General features: G+C 40.2%; 1 protein-coding gene across 6 annotated transcripts in view; it reads left to right on the forward strand.

Moving 5' to 3' along the window:
- The window catches only part of CREB5 (cAMP responsive element binding protein 5), a 260,479-nt gene that overhangs the window by 52,834 nt on the left and 189,296 nt on the right, over positions 1 to 18,349 (forward strand). For all 6 annotated transcript variants that reach the window (XR_010605753.1, XR_010605754.1, XM_065628060.1 and 3 more), the window contains exon 4: positions 1,057 to 1,178. Coding sequence is in view for 4 of the 6 variants with exons in the window: in XM_065628060.1 (XP_065484132.1) it covers positions 1,057 to 1,178 (122 nt within the window). In the remaining 2 variants the exon portion in view is untranslated. The remainder of the gene's footprint in view (positions 1 to 1,056; positions 1,179 to 18,349) is intronic.

An 18,349-nucleotide genomic window follows, 5' to 3' on the forward strand; every position in this document is an offset into this window, starting at 1 on the left:
AGAAGAAACTAATATGCAATAGAATTTTTTTTTTTTTAATGTGTGTTTTTAATGATAGGACCATTTGGACTCTCCCTTGCGTTCTGCACTGTAATTTTGAGGGGGAGATGGGGAAGCTGAGGTGGTATAGTTAAGAACTCACTTTGGAATGAATGGAAGCGCCCCAGAGCTGACCTTTGCATAGTCCTTTGTCCCCAAGTTTGGGCTTGATTTTTCACTTCCTGAAGAAAGACCAGCCAAGGCCATCACTGAAACTACAGTCCTCAGGGCAATTTAGCTTGTATGTCTTGCAGGTTTTTGGAAAGGCCACTGAAAACCTTGTACCTTCTTGAGTCCCTCCTGCCTGTGACATTAAATAGAATTCTATCCTCCTTCGAATTATTTCTGAGAGGGCAAAAACTTCCTAGAGATGAAGGCATGCATTAAAACAAAAATTTTGACTCCAAATCTCCTGGCTTATTTGTATTTATCAACACTTTTAGGTATAGAACACATAAGGACACTTCTTTGTGGTCAAAATTTAACATGTCATAGCTTTTCTAAATGTTGTTTCACTTCTTTTTCAAAAATTGTGTTAGAAGAATAACTTCTCACTGTGGCTAACTTCATGTGTTTTGCAAATTATGTGTATGTTTGAGGTGGTTTTCAAGCACCCGAAGGCATTAACTAGTGCATATCTGCAGCACTTATCTGCATGCTGCGGTGTAAATGTGCATTACCATTTGCATTGTTTTGCCATGCAGCTCTTATTGGGGGTTTATAGACCATTATAACGAGCATTTGCACAGGTTAAAGATGTGCACTTGTGTTATGTGCCTTGTGAAAATTTGGCCAGTTGTCTTTCTGGTTGAATGACGGCTGCTGCCTGTTTTTGGACACCGTTAGCAAGAACTGCCTGCCTGTAGCACATAGTGTTGAAATTCAGTACTGTGTGGTTTCAGTGATGGTGTGGGAAGGCATGGAAAGGGTAGCTAGAACCTCTCTTTTCCTGGAAGACTATCTAGCTGTCTCCCTCTCCTTTTAATATTAAATACCAATGGTTATTTCTTGTCATAGATCAGACTCCTACTCCAACACGCTTTCTGAAGAACTGTGAGGAAGTGGGCCTCTTCAACGACATCGACTGCTCCCTCGAGCACGAGTTTAGGAAGGCACAAGAAGAAGAGAACAACAAAAGGGTGAGTGTAAGCACGCCAAACCCTTCCACCCCATTTCGTTCCTCAAAATATTAAAAGATACTCTGTGGAAGCAGACAGTACCTGGTAATAACCTTTTGGTTAGAAACTAGGTGGAACTATAAGTTGTGACATGCTTTTTGAAGTATTGAAACAGTTGACCAAGAATCCTCACCCACAACAACCCAGAAAAACCCAAACAAAACCAATAACAAAAATACCCCCACCACAGAACAACAAAAAACCAGCATTAATTTTCCAAAAATGTGTAACTGTGTTTGCCAGGGTTTGATTCCAAGTCTCTGCTTTTAAGTAAACTATAACACAAACCACACACCTCTTGAGGGAGAAGCTTGGGAAAAGTATATCATCTTTGAAGTAAGGATTGCAAAGTTGCTCAAATACATTACAGGGGAATGTGGATTATGAGGAGGCATTTACTTTACATACACAAGTTTTGTTCTTTTCTCTGCAACACAATGGGATATATTTGCCATCGTTACCAGCTTTGTTGTGTTTCTGTATTTCTCATAAAGTATTCATATTGAAGGAGGAAACTTTAACTTGTAATACCTAGTAGATAACACATCCCATTTCCAATTAGTATTCTTTTAGTCTGAGTATTTGTAAGTTAAGGTTGAATTATACAGGCCACTTTGTATGGTGTTAAGCATACTCCTGTGCCCAAAGATTGTTAGTGTTTTGAGGGATCCTAAAGTGCTGTTAAAATTTTCAAGGAATTGTAAAAGAGCTTAATGCACTACAGAGGCCAGCAAGAGGTAATGCGTGAAATTTTAACTTTTCAAATAAGCATCCAAAGTTCTGGTTTCTTTTGAGAACTAAAACACCTGAGTAATGTGGGTCTTCCTACAGGAGCATATTGCTCCCTGCTGCCCTCCAACAACCTGCCCAGTGCCTACCCTTCACAATGTTCCCTTTTATACCTCTGTTTTTCCCTCTCCCATTTCTCTAGCTCTTGGAAATTCTTAGGTAATGTGTCCCCTGCCATAGGAATTCCCCAATTATTGAACATTGTGTTATTTAGCTTAGTTCTCACGGTAGTCTCTATTTGCCTAATTTGAACATTAACCAGGACCATAGAGAAAAAGTAGGAAAAGGCGGCCATGAAGCAGCCATGGTGCTAAAGCCAGAGGGCACTTCTCCTTAGCTTGCCTCAACATTATTTTGCCTTTCAGAGTGTCTGTGCCTCCAGTTGCAAGGGTTTCCTCAATGGGTACCATTTCTTATAGCTGCTGTACAGTGTCATTTGCTTTGCCTGTCTGTGATTGCTCTCCAATGAAGTATTCACACATGTGAGGCACAAGTGTGCTGCTGCGGCTCATGGAATCTGGATGTAACAGCATTTGGGGATCTTGAGTTCTGCAAAGCAAACGGCCAAGGAGGCTCTTCCAAAAAGAGAGATAAAGCTGATTGCTGAGGTATAGAATGGGAGATGAGGCTTCTAGAAAGAAGATGGGAAGGGAGACTACAAGTGGATTTGTTTTGGCTTATAGGGAAGGGAGTCTAGGGATGGTTTATTTGCGGCTCATACAGAAAGAGCCTGGGACAGCTAGAGGAGGAGAGAGGCTGCAGTGTGGTATGCTGAGCAAGGAAAAAGAGTGTCCAAATGTGAGAGAGTCCAAGTTTTGGTCAAGGATTGGGAAAATAGCCCAGACTGACCCTCAAAGCTTTGTGTGCAGGACAAAGGCTAGGAAACAGCCATGTAATGAGATGAATGTGTCTAATTTTAGACTTAACTTGTTAATACTATGTTTCTTGTCTGCTGCAGAGGGGAGACTTGGCCAAAATCAGGGAGAACATTTCTGTACATTCTCTGCGAATCAGAGGATTCTGAAGTGGTTCTTTCTGCATGGTGTTGCTTTTGCAGGAGTAGGAGATGAGGAGATATCTGCTGATGTGGAGTGTTGTGCAGTTAGCCACAGATTGACACGCTTAATGTTGCAGAGTCCTTTTCAGCTCACAAAGGGTAGTTGCACAATCTGATTAAAACATAGACATGGGCATCAGGTTACCTGATAATACCAGTTGTTAAGCGGCCTCTGGAAGTCTTATTCTGCCCTTTTTCTACCAACCCCTGCAGCTGCCATTGGTGATCTCCAGGGAGCAGTGATGGGGGGTTGAGGAAGAAATCAGTAAAGAAATAAAGGAGGGAGAAAAACGAAAAGCAAAAGTCCCACTGGCTAGCTAACCTGTAACATTTGCTCTGTGTTTCCAATTAGTCTGCTGTATGCTCGTTCTTACATTACCAACTGACTGTCAGATAGGAATCTGAAGCGGGCCCCAGCAGGGCTTTACACAAATGCAGGAGACAAAGGCCATGACAGAAAGGGACTCCTCCAGCTGGAGCTATCACTAAATAAATGCTTCTAACAGCCTCTCCCTGGAATATGAATGCAATATAGTGTTGTCCTAATGGACCTACCAACACTTGGAGACTAATACTAGCAGCATGGAAATCTTACTCATGGCTCAGAAAAGCCTTCAAAAAATATTTTTGGTTGTGTTAGTTTCTCTGTACTCTGAAAGATATAGTTTTTTTTATTTTGGTATATCACTGTGGCTTAGCACACAGCTTGACGCTGAAATCTTGTAAGAGAAAAACACTTTTTTTCTTTTTTGTCCTTGAAAGTCATCATTTGAAATCTCAAAGAATAAAGTCCAATTAGCTGCATTCTTTCCTTTTCTTTTTTTTTTTTTTCCTCTTTCTCTTCCGAGTGGGAGCCCATGGATAATCCATGAGAATTATTTGTGATTAAGATGGTTATGTGGATTGGCAACATTCCAAATTAGCTGTGAAGTGCAGAGTGCACAGTTTTAGGGACACCGTGTGTGCCTTTTTTGTAAAGGTAGTATTGAGGGGAAAACACTTGCATTAATATCCTAGCTGGTTATTCAGGAACAAGTCACTTAGCATCTTTCTGCCATAGCTGCTCATGTGTAAAGTGAGAGTAGTGCCTCTGCCTCCTATACTTGATACGTCTTATGACTGTAACTTCATATGTCAAGGACCATCTCTTAATATATACATGGATTAATCTTTGCTTGGGGACTGAGTGGACTCGAGTAATAATAATGATGATGACCTCTAGGACGTGAAATGAAATTAGAAAAGTAAAGTTTTGAATGGAAGTGAGGTTGTCAGTTTGTTTTGGCTTCTCTGTTGCTTATACCATGAAATATTAGTTGGAGGTCTTTGCCTGAGAAAGGCCTAGTCCCTAAATGTAAATGCAAAGGATGCTATAGATCAGCAAGTGATAAGCAAATCAGAAAAAGGCTTTTTGCGTCCTCTTGATGGCACTCTTCCTGACACAAGCATCCTACCTGCCAAATTTGCCATAAAAATTAGTACAAGTAAATGCATATCTACACCATATTTCTGCTTGCAGAAGTGTAAATGTTAAATGTCTTAGGAGCTTGAGGTAGGCAGTAATTTACAGTTCTGCCCTGACAGAATTTGCAACCCAAGTCAACAGGGCAGGTAGTGCTGGCAGATCAGATGATCATTTTAGTCTACTAGCTGCAGGTTTTAGGTTTGCACTGGTCAGAGCATTAGCTATCCAAAACATTTGTAATGGGTTATACGTGCAAACATGCAACCTTTGCTGCTGCTGGATAGGCCCTGTTGTCGCATCTTGTTGAGCATTAAGGTTGGGTCTCAGGAAAAATGTCAAAGATGGAAAGAGTCAGGATCTGTTTCTGGACAACTAATTGGACTTGCTTCATTAAAATGCATCTTGCCCAACCTCTCTGCATGAAATGAGAAAGAGTAAAAATATGCTTAGTGTAGCATGTAGAGTACTACATTGAGTAGTATTTAGAAATAGTGAGTTGAATAATTTCAACATGAGGGAATTTTTAAAATCATGTTCTCCCTATACTAGAGTTTAGATGCGTCACTTCCTACGGCTTATCCTGCCATTTTGAAATCTTCTAACCAGTGCTTGATGTTGCAAGATAATATGTGGACTATGTAAATGAGGCAGGGAAATGGCTTGGTTTTAATGTGGGTTGTTTAGTGTCAGTTCAGGAAGCCCATAGCCAGCAAGTTCTCTACGTGACTTAATATTCCTGTTCTAAGTATAATATCCCACTGCAGGCACATCACTGCTAGAAAAGCATCGGCAAATTGAAGTAGGCCAGTGAAGGGAAAAAAGCAACGACAACCAAAAAACAAAAATGCAAACCAAATGCAGGGCATTTGGTGGTTGAATAGGCTCAGTCTACAGAATGACTAAGTATGAATATTCAGTTCATTTGTGTTAATCAAGGGATGATGCTACAGTCTGATGCGTATTTGAAAGGCATAAATTTGCTTTGTACCTTCTATGCTCTCCTCCTACCTTGTATGTACCAGGGTAGATTTATGTCCACCAGCATAAGAAGGTAGATAAAATGGCATGTGTCTAATTTATACCACCTCACCTTCTCCTGTTGAACTCGGTGACTCTCAGACCTCCAGAAGAAAAGTCTTGCAAATATTTGCTGAATGTCATAGCTCTGCTCTGTAGCCTGTGAGTGTGGGGAGGATGATCTAATTCAAGGCAAGCTGGAAATGATAGAATTTGTCTGTTGAGCAGGTGTAATTTGGTGGAACTACTCACTTCATTTAAACAAGGTGTAGAAATTTAATGCAATGTATTCCTGACCTGCAGGTATTCCTCTCTTCTGAAAAGCTTGAAGACAGAAAAAAACACGATGGGTTTTGCTTGATTTAAGTATTTTTTTTTAGGAAACCTCTTACATTGCAACAAGCAGATAAGAAGTAAATACCAAATTAGTAGCCCTAAATTTGACTGAATATGAAAGTCTAATAAGCATTTCTTGTATTGCAGAGACTTGGTGGGGTTTGCCGCTGCTTTTCTTTTTCAAAGACTTATTTTAAGTGAAGGACAAAAACAACTAAAAAAGGGTCCAATCCTGTTTGCCGATGTGGATGGTGTGAGAAGCAGGCCCTGGGAGACATGCTGCTCATCTGTAGCAAATGCCATATTGAAGTCCTCTCACTTTCCCAGTGGGAGAAGCTGCAGAAGCCGTGTTAATTGGATATAAGAAAACACTTCATATCTTATTTTAATCCGGTCCGTCATTCCATCAAACAGAAAGTTTACTCCTACATTTAATCATTGACAGAACAGCAGCTGAAATTAGCAGCAGACTAAATGGCACACCTTAGACAGGAAAGGGTGATATTAAAATAATATGGCACCCATGTATGACAAGAAAAAACACACGTATGTTAATAAAGTATATACTATAGGTATTTGGCTTTTGGAGGCCTATATTGACGCATATAGTAATGTTGGCAATACACTGTGTTGGTGAAAGAGATTAAAAGAGATGAAGGGTTCATTACAGTGGTTGGCTTGGCTGATGGACTACAAAATCAACACTGGCCATTTATAGAAAAACAGATGCTCTCACTCACCTGACTCCCCTTCACATGATTGATGTGCAGCACAGAGCCATCGTTCAATAACAGGCATACTTTTTTTTTTGGTCTAGTTTTCTGGTAAGACAGGACAGGAGATCTGCAGATTCATTTCCTTTTAAGCGTAGTCTTGTGGGAGGTGGTATCAATGCTGCGGTGCGCTGGTGTAGAACAGTACGACTTCTGAGTGTGTGCCCTACCTCTACAGCATCACAGTGGCTTTGATCTTCCCTTGTGAATATTCTGAAACCCCAGTGGGGTTGTAGAGATGAAACAGTATAGTGTGCTGGTAGACATTTCAGAAGCAAGTGCTCTGAAACAGCTGAATTTCCCCTTCAATTAATACAAACAAACTCATAAGCCTGTTCATGGAGAGCTTTTGATTGTCATTGACTGACAGTCTGTACAGCGAAGAAAGCAAAGACCTATGTTTAAATGCTTACTATTTTAATTATTTTTCTTAAATTAGGCATTCATAAATACACATACCTACATTCATCCTGCATATGTCTAAACCTGATGTCAGAATGGTAATTCTTGTTTTCAAGTCAAAGGTCCCTCTGACTTCTTAACGTCCCACTGACACTGAGTATCTTATATGATGTGTATGTTACAGCAGATGGAAAATAAGACGAGGAATGATTTATGTTAATGTAGTGCTTAAAGGCCAGGGTACTGTTGTTGTAGGTATTGTATAATGATAACTTCAAGCTGTTACTTTTTTAATCAGTTAAGCTGTTGTCAAGGTGATAGCTCAAAACTCTTAAGTTGAAAGTCCAAAATATCACCCCACATTATACCAAAGATTTTGGTATAATAGTTCCTACACTCTAAATATGACATTTGTATGCGTGAAGACATGAGCATCTGCACAGCATAGCATTTCTTCTGCATACTGTAAACGTACATTATAACTCTCTATCAGAATTTTTCCAATGCATTATTCTGATTTTTTGTATGAATTAATTTCATCAGGTTATTAATTTGCTTTATGGGCTCACCGTTGGTTTATAAAACTCTACTTTTCTTAATTATTAACTTTTGCAGCATTCTTATGGAGAAGGGAGATGCTTTGCCTTTTATTTTCCGAGGAAAAACAGATTCCAGAGGATGTCATTTTCTAAAGATCCTTCATAGTGAGACACCAAGATCTTGAAGCAATCACAGATGTGGAGTGAGAGTTGCAGGGGAGCTGGGTCCTCTCCGCTGTTCTGCCAAACAAGTGGCTTTCTGTGTCTTTTGGTTCCTAAGTATCTTTATTTAGCATTGTGGCCCCAAAAGATTGGTAGACATCTTCAAAGGCATTTTGGTGCCTTGCTCTCACTGAAATAAAGCAGGAGTGAATCAGTGAGCTACCATAAAAGATCTGGGCTCAAGTGATGTGCTAAAAATTGCACAGGAAGTCTGTGGCACGCCCTAGGATTGATTCCATATCTCCTCAGGCTCAGCACAGGGCATCCCACAAACCATGTGCATTAAAGATTTATCAGCTGTTGTTCAGTGTTGCTAAAGACAGGAAGAAAGCTCTCCTCCTCTCTCCAGATGGGTAGGCTTGCTGTATTTTAACAGTTTTTCTTGACTTGTAGTGCTTTCGTGGTAGATATGGGGTAGTATGTCATATTTTATATGGCAATTCTGCAGTTGGCACTTTAGCCCCCTGACTTTGGGAGTCCTGTTTTGAGTGTATAGCTATCTCTGGGCACTTAACTACCACACTGAACTGTGTTTCAAAAGGGACACTTTCTGCAAAATGATGTGGAAAAGAACATGACAACAGAGTTCATAACATGACCCCGCAAAAATATTCTGAGGAATGGGCTTCATCTTAGGCTTGTTGCTGGTTTTACAACATCGTCTGCTGGCAAGCAGGTCTGTCTTATCTTCTGTAGCAATGGACTGTGTTTGAATGGTTTTAGGGATTTAGATCCTCATAGTCTGAGAGAAGACCTGAATGTTTTTCCAGCAGTAAGTGCCTATATCATGTGGAAAGGCAATTCTTGAGGGCATACGTTTTTGATTGAGCTAAACCTCCCTAACCATAATCCTTCCATGTTCTTCTGAATTCCAGCTGATGAATCACCCTGCAGAGCTCAGTCAGGACAGTTCACTTTCCTTCTGCTTCTTATTGTCTCTGTTCCCAAAGAAGTTGAGTCACCCTCTTGTAATGTTTGGGTTTTTTGTTGTGTTTTGTATATTTTGGCTATCCCCAAAAAAAGGAGGCCTGACTGATTTCATTCTGACATTTCTTCCACAACAACATTACATAGTTGTGCGTTTTGCCTTGCTCTTCCTATGAATGTTTTTAATGGCCCAGCTTTCTTGTTACCAGTTCAGATTTCAGCAGCATGGGCCGCATGGCACATGACGAAGGGATATACCTTTCCTGTAGTGGTATTTTTATAAGTCTATCTCATAGGTAAAGCCCCTAAATCTTGGCAGTCTGTTTAGAGCGTGTGCTCTGCTATTAAACACAAGCTCTTTGCTCCCCAGAGTGGACTGCAGCCTATATGGTTGGGTAGGTAATAAGATACTGCTGATACATTTCAGAGCAAGGTGCACTTTTACTTTATTTATGAAGATAGACATGCTGGTCGAGGGCTTAATCACAGCTGATAAATCATTTTAAGAAAGCCTATTAGAACCATATGCTATTCTTTGTATTATAATAATGTGGTGTGTCTGTTTCTAGTCTAATAAGGCAAGGTTTCTTCCCCCTCTCCCTTCCCCCTGCCTGGTGTGTGAACTATTTATCTGTTTAAGTGATATCTCTTGCTTGGAGGCACTTCTCTCTTTAAGAAGTATCATTAATAAAGCAAGGTGAACAGAGGAGGCAAGTGAAGCTGCACGTTTTCGGTCACCTTTGTCGAGATGGAATTGCAGAGCAAAGGTCCAGAAGCTGGGCCAAGGAAACCTGTGGGTTAAAGACTGGAGAACCATGGCATGGCCTTCCCGCAGCATAAGGTTGTCATTTTGGCCCAGGTGGTTATAATCCCAGAGCCCAAGAGCCGCAAGGGGCGGGTACGCTGACATTTCAGTTACCTCACCTTTCCCTCACTCAGAGAGGGCTGCTGTGGGAACAGGTTCCATGGCCATCTAATGAGATCCACATTGGTGAAGCTATTCCGTGCCAAGTTCTATTTATCATTAATTGGTGGGTCTACTTGCAGATCTTTCCTATTATTTGCTGATTATACCCCTACATATTTTTTTTTGTCTTGCCAAAATTCAAATGCTAATAATTTCTTGATTTATTGTTTGTTTATAACTCCGTCTACTGCTTAAATGGATGTAGTTAGAAGATTTCAAAACAGCAACAGCTCTTATGCTGACTGGGTTTCTTTCACGTTTTGCACATGCGGTCGTCTATTTATAAACCTCTGTAGGGACTCCTAAACCTTTACAGTTGGGTTCCTCCCACCAATTCAGCCTCTTTTCTCCTTTGCTCCCCCACGGCAAGTCTTGTGTTTTTGGCATAAAGACAATGATGGTGATTGTTATGTGGAGAAAACGTCCACAAGCTATGAACTGTGGGTAACGATTTTTAATTTGTACCTCTAGCAAAATAAATTGGAAATTGGAGACATCCAAGAGAGTAGAGGTATTTTCACCATAAGGTAGGAGATGTGATCTGAATTGCTGGTTTTCTTTAGTCTTACAAAACATGAAACTGAAAAACTTAAAACTCACTTTGTGCCAGTTGTGTGCACTCTGTAGCATGACCTGTTTCCAGTACTGTATGAAATTACTTTGTTTCTAAAAGCCCCCAAACTTGATTGTTAAATCTGAAGTACTTTGGAGTAACAAAAGGAATAGTGGAGAAAAGAAAGAACAACTGAGCACATGCCATAGCAGTTAATGGATGCCAAAGTTGCATGTGTAGCCTTATACATCTCTGGGGTGGTTCAACTGACTTTAATGGAATTTAGAGTTTTAGCCTCTTGCAACTAGGCAAAGATCTGAAGGGAGAAAAGCCTTTGCACAGAGACTAGAAAGCAAAACAACTCTAGCCTTGAAATTATATGAAATATCTGGGTATTTGTTGATGTCTTGATAATACATAAAAATAGGGCCTTTTAAAAACCATACTGGGGAGTAAAAAAAAAAAGTACATTTACATTTTTTTCTTATTCTAGTTTCTTTCTCACATGCTTCCCTACAGAAGCTGCCAAGCCCACTTTTATCAAATAAATATCAGCTTTCTTTTTTCCTTGAAATGCGAGTAAACTGTGTGTGGCTCAGACTGGTCCCTGGGAAGGACCAGACATGGGTTCACCATCTGAACGTACATGTCAAAGTGCAGCTCTGCCAGCCAGTCTGGGGCTGGGTGGGGAGAATGAACTCAGTGTTACAAACCGTCTCTTTTGAATTTCTACAACCTATTAGTCACAGCAAGCTGCCCTTATTGATTTTGGTAGGAGAGGTCACTTTTAATCCTCTAAAGTGGAGAGAACCGCATGCATTCTCCATAGCATGACATTAAAATTGACACAGCTCTGCATCAGTTCTATGAAAATGCCCTAAACCTAGATGGATTATTGCCTTGCCTTTCAGCGCATACAAGCTGCTAACCAGAGCGTGTTAGCATAGATTAGGTGTAAAAGCTTCAAAATACTTGATAAGGAAAGCACAGCCTAAAAAAAGCTACAAAATATGTGAGCACGCTAAAAAAGCTGCCCCTGCAGAAAGAGGCCATCAGTCTTAAGAAACTTTTTGATTTTTAAAAAAGGAGAAAATAAACTCAGCACAGAGGAGTTGAGATTATCATATAAAAGAACAAACAAAAACTGACCTTTCTCTATGATTATGAGGAAAGCTTTATTCTGGCTGATGGCCCTTACCAGTTTTGTTTATGTTCTTTAGAGAACTAAATCTTTGAATACAATTAGAATAGTCCGACTTGAATCTTAAGTGTGCTTCAAAATAAACAGCAGAGGTGAACTCTCAGCAGTTTTCTTTTCATCTTTGTTATCCCTGCCCTGACCCGTTTTTCCTGCCTAATGATCATTTGTAGCATACTATTATTAAGATAAATCTTCTTGATGGAAAAATGTGCTTAATGGGGATAGGAAAATTGTTGTGAGCCTGGAGAAGTTGTGGTTTGTTTGTTTTTCTTCTTCTTTGGAATTTCAGAAAATGACTAGAATGACTACTGCCCCTTCTGATTTTGTGCTAGATTTTCTAGATTTTATTTGGAATTTTTTTTTTCTCACTGATTTTTTTTTCCCCTCTTTTTTTTTTTTTTCTTTTTTTTTCCTTTTTTTTTTTTATCCCCTCTGTGAGTCTCAGTAAAAATGCACAATGTAACACTTATGGAAATTTGTTGGCTTGTCATGTAAACCTTGTGTTCTCCCTTTTCATTAGTTGTAGCTTGTTCCAGTATTTATTAAAGGTTAGAAACACCCTTTCTAAATAAAAGACATGCAAAAGGAACTGTAGTAAAAAAACATTAAGGTACAACATTAAACACTAAACTGTGTAGCCTGGACGTGTAATTTGTGTGATGATGGAGGTGTTTGACTTCCATGCCACGGAACCTTTCAATAAGCTGAAGTACCATACAATTGTTAGCTGAGTAGGTTTCAGCTTCTTCTCAACAGATATTAAGTATATGTTTGTGTCTGTGTGGACAGTGTGGCTTCCCCTCCTACATGAAAAGAGACTTGCTCTTCTTCTTCCTTCCTCACCTGAAGTGGGGGGATGGTATTTTCTCCCTCTTTGTGGACTTATCAAGACACGGGGAAATTCAAAGGAGGCACAGAAAAGGGAGATGGCTTTTAGCTTCAGCGCTATGACTGAGAAATGGCACCTGGCAGAAAAGGTAGAAGCTGCTCCATCTGCAGGTTGTCTGGTCTTTTATCTGGCAGCTTATTTTTACTCCAGTCCTACCTTTTCTTTTCCTATCAAGGGAGAAAGAAAAATACGGTTTATTGCCAGTCCTTCCTCCTTTGTGCTGGAAGAGTCCTCCTTGATGTCCTAAAGCTGTGTGGGACAGAGTGTAGAGAAAGGAGGAAGATGGGAATATATGGGTTGATGAAGGGGAGAAGGGAATGAAAGGAAGAAAAGTACGCTTCATTTTTACTTATATAAAGGACTTATTCCTACCCCAGGTCAGACTTGGTGGGGAAAAAGGAAAGGAAAATTCACACAGAAGGAGAGGAAAAGCAGTATTACTCAGACACAAAGAAAGCTGAGGGGGGCTACCATGAAACTGTAGAAGCGAAAGATGAAAGAAAGAATGAACAGCACTCACATGAGGCCAACATGAAAAAGACAGTTCTTCGTTTTCTGAGAAGTGGGATATTAAAACATTCCTGTGATACGCTTGTTAGCAGAATTAGATAAGTTGAGATAGAGGAGTGTGAAAAGAATAATTTCCTTTTCTTCCCAACATCCCTGCTCCTCAACCCCAGGAAACTGAGTCGGTTTCTGTACTTAATGCTGAGTTGAGATGCCGAAGGAGGCAGCTGTACAAGAGAAGAGATAGAATCATGGAATCATTTTGGTTGGAAGAGACCCTCAAGACCATCGAGTCCAACCATAACCTAACTCTGGAATTAAACCATGTCCCTAACAACCTGATCTATGTGTCTTTTAAACACCTCCAGGTTTGGTGACTCAACCACTTCCCTGGGCAGCCTGCTCCAGTGCTTCACAGCTCTTTCCATGAAGAAATTTTTCCTAATATCCAATCTAAACCTCCCCTGGCACAACTTGAGGCCATTTCCTCTCATCCTATCAGTTGCTACTTGGGAGAAGAGACCGACACCCTCCATGCTACAGCCTCCTTTCAGGTAGTTGTAGACAGCAATATGGTCTCCTCTGAGCCTCTTTTTCTCCTGGCTGAACAGCCCCAGTTCCCTCAGCTGCTCCTCATCAGACATGTGCTCCAGATCCTTCACGAACTTAATTGCCCATCTCTGAACTTGCTCTAGCACCTCAGTGTCTCTTTTGTAGTGAGGGGCCCAAAACTGAACATAGGATTCAAGGTGAGGCCTCACCAGTGCTAAATACAGGAGGACGGTCACTTCCCTAGTCCTGCTGACCACACAATTGCTGATACAAGCCAGGATACTGTTGGCCTTTTTGGCCACCCTGGGAACACTGCTGGCTCATATCCAGGTGGCTGTCAACCAACACCCCCAGGTCCTTCTCCACCAGGCAGCTTTCCAGCCACTCTTCCCCGAGCCTGTAGCACTGCCTGGGATTGTTGTGACCCAAGTGCAGGATCTGGCACTTGGCCTTGTTGAACCTCATACAACTGGCCTCAGCCCATCAATCCAGCCAGTCCAGATCCCTCTGAATGGCCTTGCTACCCTCCAGCAGATCAACATTCCCACTGAACATGGTGTCATCTGCAAACTTATTGAGGGTACACTCGATCCCCTCATCCAGATCATTGATAAAGATATTAAACAGAACTGGCCCAAATACTGAGCCCTGGGGAACACCACTACTGACCAGCTGCCAATTGGATTTGCCTCTGTTCACCACAACTCTTTGGGCCCAGCCCTCCAGCCAGTTCTTTATCCGTCGCAGAGTACACCTATCCAGGCCATGAGCTGCCAGCTTCTTCAGGAGAATGCTGTGAGAAACAGTGTCAAAGGCTTTACTGAAGTCTAGGTACACAACACCCACAGCCTTTCCCTCATCCACTAAGCGGGTTACCTTGTCATAGAAGGAGATCCAGTTGGTCAAGCAGGACCTGCCTTTTGTAAGCTCATGCTGACTGGGCCTGATCACTTAGTTGTCTTGTACGGGCTGCGTGATGGCACTCAGGATGGCCTGTTCCATGACCTTCCCTGGCACTGAGATGGAGGTGCTCAGTTGATGTTGGGTTTTCCCAATAGTTTTCCCCTGAAAGAAAAGAAGGGAGATTCAGCCTGGATGCTATTGTTTCTGCTTTCTGTGATCTTTATAAAATATTCTTTCTTTCATCACTCTCCTGTCTTATGTCTGAGATCTATGTGTATATCCCTTGGGGTATATACATATGTGTAAGGCCTGTTTCTCTAATGAGAACTTGTTACCATAGTTCTCTCCAATTAATGCTATTTTTCTGTTCCTATGCAGTAAACTCATGCAAGTATAAATGCCGATGTATACGTTTCAGGAAAGCTATTAAGTGTATTACACCTCTGGACATAAGTTCTTATTTCGTGGATTATTGTTTGGCTGGAATATTTTTCAGGTACAATTCTCTTATCCTAATTTCTTTTCTTTGCTTCATCCATCTCAGCCAGTTATATGTGTATATAACTGATTTTCTGAAATGGGGCCAAAGTCCGTGTATTTCAATCGCTCTTAAACATGTGGTTAACTTCAAGCATGTGTGTAGGGGTTTGCTGAATAGAGATAGTTTGCTGAATCAGGACTTCCCAACACTAAGATTATAAATTGCAAACAATCCTCAACTTTAATGTATTTTGAATACTGCCTCCCATGGACCATAGGTAACTATTGTTACTTGAATCCTGCAGGTGAAGAAAGTGGTAGTTGACTGAACAGTAATTTAAGGGTAAAAAAAAATCTTTCTGATGCCCTGCTGTGACAACTATTTTTCTACTTCCTCCCAATAAATAACTTAATTACATTATACGAGCAAGAATAATGATTGGAATTTCATGTTATGATTAAAAACTTATTTTTCTGTAGGAATAAAAAAGATCTGCTACTTAGAGAAAAACTATAAAAAATTACTTATTTTATTTTTCTTTTCTTTTTTTTTATAATGAGATTTCATTATTTACTAACAAAATGTGGTACTAAGATGGGAGTATATGTATGCCATTATTGACCAAATAAACATGTGGCACCTATCCAGTTTTCTGGTTACATAAATGTGTTACTTCTTGAGAAAATGCTTTTAAAGAACGATAAAAGTGTGTGTGTATTTATATATATATATGTACAAAACCTAAAAAATCCCCTAACTTCAAACCAGACAAACAAAACTTAAGCCTCCCCCCTGCCAAAAAAAAAAAAAAAGAAAAAAGAAAAAAGCCACAGCAAAAATCCAGTTGCTTTTCTCATTCACTTGCATCCTTCCATGTGCAGGGATAAATGGGACAGGGCTGCCTGCCCTGTGTTGTTTTGGTTTTCTCCATCCTGGATCCCAGGTAGGGTGGGGTGGAAAGTAGGTTCCGGAAAGCAAATGCATCTGTTAGAAGGTGCAGGCATGGGGAAAGAGGCAGTGAGGGAAATGTTCCTTTCAAAATACTTCTCCATATGCTACTAGCGATGGAATGCTCAAATTGCCTTCTTGCTGACAGTTGGGGAAGGAAAAAAACATATTTTACTATTGTAGTTGGTACACTTAATACAGTGTTTTAAAGCAAAGTGCTCTTCCTTTCTTTTTATGCCAGGTAGTGAGACTTAAAAATATAATTGGGCTTTCCGCTTCTTTTCTTACTACTTTTCAATATTCGTTTCCTCACATTCCATCTTCAAACTAGCTAATCTGTATCCCCTTCTTCTTCAATGGCATTATCCTGACAACAGAGCAGTGAAAAGAGCTGAGACTGCGGGACTTCTAACAATGCCAGAGGGCCCCAGGAATAGGAATGCCCTGAAAAAAATGTGCTCCCATCCAGCTGCCCTTCATATTGTTGTCTCCCTATCCAATTTACTAGAGAATTTCCCACTGGCTCTTGGCTCGTTCCCAAATGAGAATGTAATCTTTTAAAGATTACACTGCATAATGGAGGGACAAGGAGCTCTTTATTAACTGGCATGAGGAGTCACTTGCTATTAGGCAGGGCAGAGGGATGGGCTGTAGTCGTGTTTTGTGAGCTCTGCTTTCTGTCCCTTCTCGTCTCCTCAGCCATCGAACAGCAGGTTGGGAGTGGGAAACCACTGCAGCTGCACTGTAGCAAAAGAAATAATTGAATGTAGGTTATGATTATGGCAATTACTTTTATAACGTGAGGGATTATACCATAACTGTTACATTGCCAACAAGATTAAATTACTAACCTAATACCACAGCATGTTTTCCAAGAAAATAAAAAAATCTCTGCTTTTTCCAGAGTTGATGCTTTCAAAAGGTATTAATACAGTGTGAAAGAGCTGAGCAACTAAGGAACCTCACGTGCTGTCTGTACAAATACTGTCTGGATCAGATCCTTGTCACTTCTTCTTCCATGAGCTGTGCCAGCTAGACACCCTCACCCCTTTTGGGATGTAAAGCAATGTGGTGCTCTGGTAATTTTAAATGTTCCTTCTCTCTCCTGTCAAGCAGATAAGCTTCTGCCAGTAATAGTTAATAAAGAGATAACCAGGAGCTATACTTGCAATGAGGAAATTTTAAATCTTCGCAAAGGGACAAGATTTGCTCATACAGACCCACTGGACTGATTGGAAAGCTTCATCCTCAAAATACTTTCATACTGTGCTCTCCTTTTACTATATCTTTTGAAAATGTTGTTTAATACAGAGGATATATGTATGTAAAATGGGGTAGTCTTAGGTCACTTCTAGAATGAGGCCATTCTTGCTGAAATTTTTGGGAGTCTGCAGTGTAATTTTTAATTTATTTTTTTTTTCCTGCATGCAGAGCAAGGTAATATTTGAGACTTTATCACATAGATAGTACAGAAATAGTCTTGTATAGGCTGTTCATGATACGAGTATAAGCTAAGTTAATTATATAGTTTCCTTTTGTTCATCAGCTAGAAAATGAGTAGAAAATTAAATTTTGAAGACTTCAGAAATATATCAAGTGTTGATCATTACCACCAAATTAACTGGCTTCATGGAAGAGCCAACGTTCTGATTCTAAAGATAAATTTAGGTGAACAATATAACTCTATATATGTTTTTAATTAATTTTTAATATGCTGTGTGCTGAATGATATCTTAAGCAGTTGGTTTCATTTTGTTGTATGGACATTTAAGTCTTCTTACACTGTTGTGCCATATGAAAATACCTGTTATCACACAAAGCTGTTTGATACATTTGGGAAGACCAAACACGTATTTGTAAATCAAGCTTTTCTTCCTCCTTTTATTTTCTAGGGAAGAACTGGACTTATGGATGATAAATTGAAGTCAAATAAGAATACTGTTGTTTCTGGCAGGACATGAAACCTGTGAATGGCAGGCTGTACCTTATTTTATTCTTTTTTTTTTTTCCCTCCTACTTTCCTTTCCCTATACAGAAAAAGAAGCAAATCTTATTTCATCATGCTCTTATGCTGAATCTTTGCAGATTTGACCGGTATCACATATGAACTTTTTGCCTCCATGACACATGCTCTTTGCTTTTTGACCTTGCTATTTATCTGAGCTTGAAAGAGCCACCTTAGGTAAAAGGTGTACTCAGTTACCTTCTGGAATTGAGAGCACTGGATTCTGTTAAGAATTTAGTATTGAAGGTTGGTTTCATAACTTCCTTGTGGTGTCTAACCAGGCTGACAAGGTTATACCTCTATTTGCTAATTGCAAAGAGTCTTTCTGTCAGATGAGGGTATCTTTCCATTCCCTGCCTTGGCTTTTATCACTTTCAGACACAGTCTCTATGTTCCAAGTGAAACATCCAGTATTAATCTCCTCCGAGGGCTGTTTAGATTTGTCCTTGGTGCATTAGATCCTCACTGGTAGGAACAGTTGCACAAGGATCAACCTGTTTTCTTATGTCTCCTAAGCCATGGCATCTTATTAAGTCTTTGGTTGCTGCTTGCTTTTAGAAAGAAGGTCAGGATGGGTTTATTGCACATCTGCCAGCATG

This window comes from Caloenas nicobarica, chromosome 2, assembly GCF_036013445.1.
Source record: "Caloenas nicobarica isolate bCalNic1 chromosome 2, bCalNic1.hap1, whole genome shotgun sequence".
Classification (NCBI taxonomy): domain Eukaryota; kingdom Metazoa; phylum Chordata; class Aves; order Columbiformes; family Columbidae; genus Caloenas; species Caloenas nicobarica.